Raw genomic sequence first — 10,764 nt, forward strand, 5'->3', positions numbered from 1 at the left:
GTTTATTGTAATAAAAGTAGAAAAACGTCTCAAAACATTCGAATCAAAAGGACAAATCTGGTGTGTTTGATTTCTGTTGCCACGCCCGTTTCCTTCTCACACAACACGTCTGATGTTCCAGCGTTTTGATTTTTCTTTATAGTTGCAGCGATAGTCCCGCAGCCCTTCGTTCTGAACGCAGAGGTCAAAGTTCGCTCGGTGTATTTCACCGTCTACATAACCAAGCTCATTCAGAATGACCAAACCGGCTAATTAAATCCTGATTAGCTGCTGCTAACATTCTTGACCTGTTGCGTGTGATTTATGCATGGGCTGTTCAGCCTGACTCAGGCTGTGCATTAATGCTGGTGGATCCTGAGAAAGACACTCGATCGGCTGTAATAGCAAGATATCAAAAGATCTCCGGACAGTACTGTGACTATCTGAAGCTGGGTACAAGTCTGATCAAATATCAGTCCGGCTTTTCTTAGGCAGAACCTTCAGGTATCACCAATTAGCTTTAAAAATACCTCATAACTTCATATGCCGCTATAGTTAATAGAAGGAGGCTTTATCGGTCACATATGCATTACAGCACGGTGAAATTCTTTTCTTTGCATATCCCAGCTTGTTAGGAGTCAGAAGTCAGGGTCAGAGCGCAGGGTCAGCCACGATTCAGCGTCAGCCACCACTGCCTATAATATAACTCTTTGCATTTGGGGCGATGCTAATCGCAGAGCGACAGAGTACACTAGATCTTGGTCTAGGTGTTGGGTTTTCCAACCAGGTTTGAACTAAATGAATGAAAACAATGAATATCCGAACATTTTATGACAACCTCAGAAGTAAAACGTGAATAGAAGTCGACTGATCGTGTCAAGTAATAGTCACTCTTAGTACACGAGAGTTAAACAGAAATGACTGTGTTAGCAAGCTAATCCATCTTCACGGCTAAAAACGTCATCATCTTTACAACTCTCCAAAAAAAAAAAAAAAAAAAAAAAGACAGGAACACCCAAGCACGAAACGAACGTTCTGTAAGTACAGCGAGAAGTTTTTCAAATGTCACATTCACGTCCTTGGATATTGACGGAGGCCAAACCCGCCTCCAAGTGTGTGGTGGGATATGTTTGGAGCAGCTTCCTTGAAAATAGATCACGAAGAAAAAAAAAAAAAAAAAAAACAGACCACAAAAACCGCTCGGACGTTTCCAGGTAAAGTCACGTAGCCGAACAACAACAGCAAAAGCTGACGAGTCAAAACAAGCAAGGAGCGAACGCTTCGCTTAACGTTATCCTGCCTGAAATCGCAGGGGGTACTTAGAGCAAATAATTTATGCCGAAGGGGTTCAAATGACACGGAAGCTTGGGGACACCTCTGGTCTAGATTAACATCGTTAGCTTTCTTACTTTGTAAAAGGAACCTAAAGCTAACGTAGATTAAAACGAGTTCTTCTAAAAGCTCAGCAGTCAGCGGTTGTGTAAGGAGAGTTTAGCTCTGATCGTGAAGAATGTGACGCAGGCCTTTGGTTTGCACCAAGCAGCTGGGTTTTCCCGTGTACCCCTGCCTTTCCAAACACACGTACATCAACATCGAACGCTGTATGAAGCACCAAGAAGGCATGGAATGAATGCGTTAAATGAACCGGTGCGAATAAACCCGGTGTGGTTCTGTAGAAGGAAATAAGTGATGTAACATCTACAAGAATAAACACATCGATTACTTACGGAACATTCAACCAGGAATGCAGCGGTGCGTCGTGACGCGCTATATTTATATTCGTTAGTAACTTTTTGAAATAAAACGTCCTTTTAAGAGCAGGCTTAATTGGCCATACGGTATTTATACGCTTCCTCGTGTTCATTTTTAACCACAGAAACGTACTCTTACTTCGCCACGTTCTCCGTTACTGTTAAATGTAAATGAATATAGGCTGTGTAGTTTTAATAATTGGTTTATATCGGGTGTAATGAGGTCGCGAGTCGTCTGAACGCGGACGCAACGACCGCTCACTGTTTTAGCGGCTTAGTCCTGGATAATGGCCGAAGAGAGGGGAGAAGCAAGCAGGACAACTACACACACACACACACACACACACACATACTAACACAAACACTCACTCTCTCTCTGCACACACGTTCTCTTCTGTTCTGCTCCACAGTCTGTTCTTTTGTTCAACAGGAAAATGTTTGTTTTTTGGTGTGTGTGTGTGTGTGTGTGTGTGTGTGTGTGTGTGAGAGAGAGATTTTGTGTGGAAAATGACAGGGTGTGTGTTCTCGTACCCGTCACAGGACTGGGATACGCTGCTTCATCTGGAACCCAGGTTTTAAATCATATACACAGATAAGCAGACAGACTTTCTCGGGCGAGGTGCGATTTACAGTCCAGTTCTTCACGTAGTCTGAGATTCAGGATGATCATCAATAACGAAACTCAACCCAGTTGTTTAAAGTTATCAGATGTTATTATTACCGCTAGCTTATTAGACCGCTTACTGTAAGTACAACGTGAAGGCATGTCCTGAAATACCCTCCACGTGTTCAATGAAGAACACTTATAATAAGTGTATTTTCTCCAATAACGCCGGTGTACATTCAGTGGAGACAAACAGTGGTAATGCATGAAAGAAGGAATGGATGGATGGATGGATGGACGGATGGACGGATGGACGGATAACGTCAGCTTCCTCGGAGCTCTAGAGAATTTGATTCTGTTGCGTGCTTTGCAAAGATTTGCTCCTTTGTTGAAATACAAGCTAATTTGCTGAGGGTGGGTTGAACGACGGAAAGAAAAAGCACCTCCAGCGGTGAATTTACGGCCTCTTCGCAATGTCAGGGGACAAAACCGAGACCTGTGATGAATGGTTGGACACATCGTCCTTCAAACAAAGCATTTTTTTGTGGGTGAGGCAAAGTTATTTTGTGTTTTGTGGATGAAGAAGCATCCCTGGGGTTCTTTAAAATTGTGAACGTGTGCATAACTATGAATCATAGGCAGCTGAAACAGTGTGCTCAGCCTTTAGAAGTCCTTCTGCTGCTGTTTCTGCTTCTTTTCTCTTTTTTTCTTTTTCCTTTTTTCCCCCCAAAGACAAAAGCGACGGGTAAATGTAATCAGAAATGAAAAATATTCCCTTTGTTTCAGATGTTCCTCACTGTCTGGATCATCTACCTCCTAAGCCTGAAATTAGGTTCTGCAGTGGGTATGAATCCAGCAATACCTCCAACAATGTTAATAACTTCCTCCCAGTACTTTTAATATTTTTACTACTTCACTGTGATCTGTGCGCGAGCTTCGGAATGGCAAGAGCTATTCATTTGGCTGAATTGTTTAGAAGTAGACGCCGAATGCAGAACTCGAAGCGTTTTGACGGAGGAACTCTTTCACTTTACTTCACACGTGAAGAGGAACAGAACTGGAAAAGGAGGGGAAGGGGGTAGAGGATGGACGTACCTCCAAAATCCGGCCGGAGACGGATGTCATACCCCCTCAACAGTTTGTCCACTGTCGATTTGGCCACAGATATTCCAGATGCCGCAGAATTGCTAAGGGCAGACAGTTACAGTTATTAAAACATAGCACCGTGACGAACGAGCAGAATTGCTTCATTATAGATAGCTAGGGACATTATTTACACTTCTGGAGAAAACCTGCGAGCAGGGGTGGAAAACTTCATTACTGTGCTTAAGTGCTCTAACACTCAAGTATTCGTGGAAATGAATGCTTGTATTCTTACTCAAGTCAATTTCCAAGAGAAAAGAAAATACCTTTTACGTTTTCATTTTATCCTTCAATCTACGTGTTACGAATCTCAAACACCATGAGATGTTTATGTAGTGTATATTTTTTCTCATATTTTTTTTATCCTATTCTAGTTTTTTTTTTTTTTTTATCAATAAGATATTGTCTTTGTTGGAGATACTGATTCATAAAGGATGAGTTTGTTAAATTAGCCAGTCATGTGTTGTAATTCATCTCAGCAAATTAGCTAGCTAGTTACAGGTTGTTGTTGTTTTTTTGTTTTTTTTTTTACATTACCTTGTTGAATTAGCAAGCTAGTTAGGTTTTGTAAATCGGCTTGTTAAATTAGCTACTCCAGAACGGTTTTGCTAACATTAGCTAACCAGCAAGGTTTTGTGTGAGTTAGCAGGATATTTCCTTATGACTGATTGCTTAGCGAGCGAGCTAGTCACGCAGGATCGACGAGCGATTTTGACACACTACCCGTAGTTATCCTTAAGAACGGGTTCCTGGTACTTTTTCCACCCCTGCTGTTGAGGATAATATTTCATACACGTGCACTTATATCGATCAGTTTCATGCAGTGATGTGTTCAGTAATATTAGTGACAGTATAAGACATAAATTATACGACTGACACCGTAATAGAATATTGTAGACTACATTTCACCAGTTGATCAGAACTTGTACCGAGGTGTACCGCGTGACGATGACGATGTCTGTATCACTTAGCACTTTAACACAGCGCAGCTTATTCAACACCATCTCGTGAGAATAGATACTATATGCTCATTTGCTCAGTTTTTGTCATGATTGCGGAGATATTCGTCTGTAAGGAGCCCGAAAACCGACGCTGCAACGCGGCCTTGCATTTAGTCCAGTTTAAATCAGAATCACTTTGGTCTAGTAGCTAGAAAATTGATTCTGATATGATTTCGTTACAGTTTGCTGAAGGGTGAAAGTCCAAACAGCAACACTGCCGAGCAAATGCTAAAGCCAGACCCAATATATCATATATCCAGTCACCATTTCATGCCTAATATGATATTGGAAATGCAGCACCACGGATTCAGTCGATTCGTTCTGGAAACCCATTGCGTGCAGAGCCGTGAGACCAAACGTCAACAGTAGAAGATGCTCGGTCTGGGGCCTGTGCTGTCTAAGATGTCCTGGCTCTAATAACCGTATGCAGTTATGGAGTCCAGTTGTTAGCATCTCTGTCCTTTCTGACATATAATGAGCGTGTAATTATTGATGAACTGCTTATCATGTACGCTTACAGGTGGCACAGATATCAGCACCAAAGAACCAGGTGAGCATCCGAACAGCACGAAAGAAGATTTACAACTGATCTACTTTCGTGTTGTGATAATTATTATTATTATTTATTATTATTATTTTTTGTACTTTCACCAAGCCATGATGAACCTGTACTAATAATCAGAAGGCATGATGGTAGCTAGTATAGTCTAGGGGTGGGGGTCGGGGGGGGGGGGGGGGGGGGATATTGGACTGAGATATAAACGCATTGATCAGATATATCTGCGGCAAAATGATAGATATAGGTCTTTTGATTTAAGAATGAAATAGAGAGAGAGAGAGAGAGAGAGAGAGACGTGTTGTGCATTTAGACGCACGTTCACGTCAAAGGCTGGAGACTGCGCTAGTCTCAGTGTCACGTCGCTTTAGGCCGAGCAGACGTGTATGTGTACAGAGCATACGTGCAGGCATAAGCTATACAGGCATAAAGCTCATATACATATATAATTATTTATTTTTTTTAATGATATGGTGCCAGTGTTATCGATAATGTACGCGTCTGGAGACGGACACGCGCATGTTGCCCGCGCACTCACTGATACACACACACACACACACACACACACACACACACCTCAAGTATTTATGCCATTGGACGGACAAGTATTCACTACAGTAGCCCCTATCAGTGAATGATCAGTGATGGCCAATAGCAATAAGCAGCCTGGCGCAATTCATCCCAAACCCTGCGCCTTCAAAAAATAATCTCAGATCACTCATCAGGTTTTTCCTTACCATTGTACAAAGCAGACAGACGACAACACTGTCAGAGCAGAGACAATTCCACATATTGTTTCTTGGTGAGGACCCAACATTTCCACAAATCCGTTTATATATATGTACACCTTCAGTAATCCAACCGCCCGTGGTCCAAAACGATCAAAGATTAGAACAAAAAAAAAAAAAAAAAAAATCCAACACAGGGAACGGAAAGGGGAATAAAACGGGCCAAATCAATCGCTCAAATCAAACCCACTGGATCACATGTGTGATTGCTCTGCAATAAAAAAAAAAAGAGCAGAGAAGTGGGGTATTTAAAAAGCTCGTAATTGGTCCCAAGGTGTTTTCCCCGGTTATGGAAATCCGTACAGATCACAGAGCAGCTCGACCAACAGCACATCACACATCATGATTACATTTCACTTTAATTCACAAGTAACGAAAAAAGGGTCTACCGGGGGGGAAAAAGCCAAAAATAAAAAGAAAAGGGGGGGAAAAAACGAGAGAAAGAATAAATGAAAGAAAGAAAGACAGAAAAGTGGCGCCTTCGTGTCACTCAGATGAATTAAATCCCGGTCCGAATCTGCGGACGAGCCATGGTTCCGGGGATCTGCTCCACACTAGGATGCTTTAAGGATGTTGTCTTTTCCTCCTTCGGCTCGAAAAGATGTTGGGAGATTTAGGGGGTGCGGTGGATAAAACAAACAAACAAACAAACAAACAAACCAAAAAAATAATAAACCCCACGGAAATCTACACAAGCATCCCCGCGTGACGGCTGCTGGAGGGACGAGGTTCGTTTCTCCGACTGCTGGAGGAAAGCAAAACAATATGCACATTAAAAATCTGGGATGCGGACGTCAGAGCGTCTAGTAGTCTGTGGTTACCCCCTTTTATGAAGTTGAAGAAAGCAAACCCTTGTAGAAAGGGGGGGGAAACGGCGTCTTGTGAACTCGATCAGAATAAAAAAAGCGTATAATAGTCCAGGTTTGGAAACGCGTCCTGCTGGAAACGCGGCGCGACGCCGATCCTCGGTGCGTTATGTGTGTGTGGAGGAGCCCAGCATGTTCGGGGAGAAACGGCGGCCGACACACGATGACACACTTCAGCTTGAAGAACGCCTCCACGAGCCGACATGGAGAGAGAGAAAGAGGAGGGGGGGGGAAGAAAAAAAAAAAAAGAAAGAAAGAAAGGAAATCAAGAGCGGAAAATAGTACCCAGGATTACGCTTAGATGGCTGGATTGGAGAAAAATCGACATCATGTTTTGTTTTGCTTTGTTTCTCTCTCTCTCTCTCTCTCTCTCTCTCTCTCTCTCTCTCTCTCTCTCGGTGTGATCAGTGAGTAAAGATTGTAAGGTTTGTCAGGAAAAGAAATAAATAAAAAAGCCCAAAGATGGAAAGTAGTATTTGCGCACGCTGTATCACTGGGGATTGGATGCCGCGCGCGCTGCTCGAGTCACCCTGCAACCCATTAAAATGCGCCGGGTGTATCCTGGAGAGGTTTTTACACCGGCCACAGACTTCACCACAAGGACACACCATGCACATGTAGTAAGGAGGAGAAGGTGGATGTGTTTCCAGCACGAGTGCATGCCAGCGTGTTATATTTTACACAGTCAGACTTTTAAAGCAGCGCGTGATCAACACTGGCCTAATGTTCAGGTCGATATGGTCAATTCATTTCATTTCAAAAATATTCATTTCATCAAATGCACAAGCAAACGCAAAGATAAGAAGTGAGTGTTTGTTTTTGTGTTTGTTTGTTTGGTGTTTTTTTTTTTTTCCTTTCAGCATAAGATGAGGGTTTCTGCAGAGATCTCTGTGCCGTCCAGTTGCTAGGCAACGCTGCGACCGCTGATGCAGAAGGCCTCGGCACATTTTATAGCAGCTAAAGCAGGACAGCGGGGCCAAATGGCGAATGTATGTTTGCAACATTTTCTCAAAGCTTCTTCGATGTTCTGGCTCCTGTGCTGCTTCTCCTGGAGCGTTCTCCATCGCAGAAAGGTATCCGTCCTAAAGCGGCGCTTTATGAGATTATTTGCTTTTATTATGAGCCATGTTTGCTTGCTCAAATCCAGTGACCATACATGATTTGTTTACTGTCTTGTAAAGCACCAGTATGGAGTGTGTATGAATGAATACCCACCCAAGTCCACCGAAGTGCACCGAAGCAGTAAAACCATTAGAGAGTTTTTTTTTGTTGTTTTTTTTTTTAAATCAGTGTTAGTCACAATGAATTTCTTTCATAAGTAGGCCATGTCTACATGGACTTAAATTCATTCATTTTCATCTCCTGGTCCTGGTCTTGGTGAATCCCGGGAAGAGTGAGGTTGGAATACAGCCTGGATGGGGCACCAGTCCATCACAGGGCAACCATGAACAAACACATTCACACCTAGGGGTAATTTAGCATAGCCACCTCCTGGCATATTTTCCCCACACGGACATGGTGAGAACATGTGAAACTCCAAACAGAAAAGGTTACTCGAACTCCGGAGCTCGGAGGTGACCGTGCTACCCGCTGGCCTTAAATTATTTATATAAAATCTATTCCTGTGCATTAAGTGCATGAAACATGAATGCATTTGCCTGAGCCGTAATTCTTATTATTAGTGACTCAAAGACCTCAGAGGAGTTTAGTGGAATAAGCTAAAAGCGCTATGCTATTGATTAGAGATAAAGACACAGGTCCTTGTTCAGTACCAAGGAAAGCTCGGTGCGGTCAGGACTGCGGAGAGCAATTATACTAAAAAGTCTGTTCAGCACACAGGACAGCAGTAACTCAGAGTTTGTGCATGAATTCCCATGCAGCCAGGTCATCAGATGGCTGCTCACATTCCCAGTGATCACCACAATCAACACAATCATCAACTTTTCAACAATGCTGTAATCCTTAAGTCATGATATTGCATTATTGCGCGCACAGCCAGCTCAGAATAACCCGACACGCCCGTCTATGAGTTTACATAAGGTCCTATTCAGGTGTTATTGAGGAGCTGCCACACTTCATTAAACTCTCTCCTTCCCCTTTAACACATGCTTGGTCTATAATAACGTGAGGCTGATAAATGTTTTGGGAATTCTGTGCATCATTGAGCCAAGTGGACATGATAGATTGCAGCACATATAGGAAAAAGTATTAAAATAACAGATCCATAACGAATGTCAGCGCGCTGTCAGTTGTGTCGATAGCTCGCTGAGGTCTTAATCGGTCGGACGTCCTGGGTTCGGTACATTATATTCTGCTCAGGCCGCGAGAGCACCTTCCTGCCTACGGTTAAACACTCTTTATAACACAGCGTTGCTGATTTCTCGATTCTGATTGGTCAGAATCGTTTGATTCAAACAGCCGGTTTAAATCACATTCCATTTGCATTATCGTTTCTATAGTAACAGGTCATTCACGGGGACTTGTACGGTGGACGCTCCACATAATCTTTAATAGTTTAAAAACCGTGCTGTTACTTAGCGAAGAAAATGTATAACGTTGATGTGTTGAAGCTTTGTGTTAGCAGATGTTTGCTTAGCATTTATGGAAGGAGTCTCCAGTGTCAGCACTGAAAGGCTGGTGGGTTATAGCTGCTATACACTCTTAAAAATACACATTTACAGCCTGATGCCATAGGAGGACCCTTTTAAGTGGGACAAAAAACCTTTCACTCTCAAGTTCTTTAGAGAAGCATCTATTTACTTGTGCTTTAAAGAACCCAGAAATAGTTCTTCACGGCAGTGCCACCGTGTTATCGTAGCTTCTCTAAAAAAAAACCCTCAGTTAGTGCTTTAAAGAACCAAATTAAGGTTCTTAAGAGTGATGTCAGGAGAACCTTTTCCAGTCCCACAAAGAACTTTATAGGGTTCACTCTAACCTGTTAAGAGATCATACCTTGAAGAACCAATACACTGCTCTGAAGAACCTATAATGAACCATAAAGAACTTCTTGAATCTCCAAAAAAAAAAAACAACAACAACCATAACTCAACTCCAGAACCCTATACAATGAAAAATAGTTCTTGTCCAGAAGAAGGTTCTTTGCAGAATCCGTGATGCTGTGAAGAACCATGGAAGAACCTTTCTTTTTAAGAGTGGAACACAAGTGAGAACAGGAACTAGTGTGTCTCACAGACATTCTATAACAATACATGTAACTCTACATAATTAAAAAGCATGATGTGCCATTAATTAATCAATTTAAATGTGTGATTGTTGACCTAAGAGGAATAACACACTTCGAGACGTGCTGTTATAGTAAAACAGTCCACTCCAGGATGGTAATGATCCTCTGCTTCACGTCATGCCTCATCACAGCACCCTGCTGTGGATTATTTTCCTATAACAGCACACCCCATCCTGTTTTATTCCGTACGCATAAACACCCAGTGAGATGAAATTCTATCAGCCACTGTGACTTCACTTGTTTGTATTTACACAGTGACTAATACAGAGCAGGCGAGTACAGGATGTAGAACTAATTCCAGGAAAATCTTATAAAACTATGTAGCAAAGGGTTGCCTAAGGAGCTTCCTCGTGAGTGACCATCATAAATAGATAGCTGTGTAATTGTTGATTAGTTTTATCCATATGGTAGCCTTGAAGGGTTGAGTACTCAGTGATTGAGAAAAGGGAAATGATATTTAAATGATGTTGGACAAGAGGAAATTATGGTTTGATAAATAACTTCAACCAATCTGGTACAGCTGAAATATTACAGTATAATTCTGTGCAATTTACAACATCAACATCAGCACCTAACATAGCAGGACTATTTGGGGCGAAGCACGAGAATTCTTTAAGGAAGATACTGAAAAGATGAAGGAAGTCCATGCCAAAATTAGAACTGCTTTCCTCTTTGGATATCACAGAGTCTCCCTACTGGATAGTTCCACATATAAACCTCTGGTCCTAATGGTTCCTATATATATATGTACACACACACACACACACACACACACACACACGCAATTTGGCTGTTTCTTCCCCTGTTGGATTTGAATTTTATCTCTCTATCT

At 42.2% G+C, this 10,764-nt stretch overlaps 1 protein-coding gene across 1 annotated transcript in view; it reads right to left on the reverse strand.

Annotated features, from left to right (window-relative positions):
• The window catches only part of gabrb4 (gamma-aminobutyric acid type A receptor subunit beta4), a 60,608-nt gene extending 53,302 nt beyond the window's left edge, over window positions 1-7,306 (reverse strand). Inside the window, exons 1-2 of the mRNA XM_017491941.3 lie at window positions 5,772-7,306; window positions 3,430-3,521 (exon numbers count right to left, since the gene is read on the reverse strand). Coding sequence (XP_017347430.1) covers window positions 3,430-3,521; window positions 5,772-5,851 — 172 coding nt within the window. The 5' untranslated portion in view covers window positions 5,852-7,306. The remainder of the gene's footprint in view (window positions 1-3,429; window positions 3,522-5,771) is intronic.
• Between the last annotated feature and the right edge of the window lie 3,458 nt (window positions 7,307-10,764).

This window comes from Ictalurus punctatus, chromosome 18, assembly GCF_001660625.3.
Source record: "Ictalurus punctatus breed USDA103 chromosome 18, Coco_2.0, whole genome shotgun sequence".
Lineage (NCBI taxonomy): Eukaryota > Metazoa > Chordata > Actinopteri > Siluriformes > Ictaluridae > Ictalurus > Ictalurus punctatus.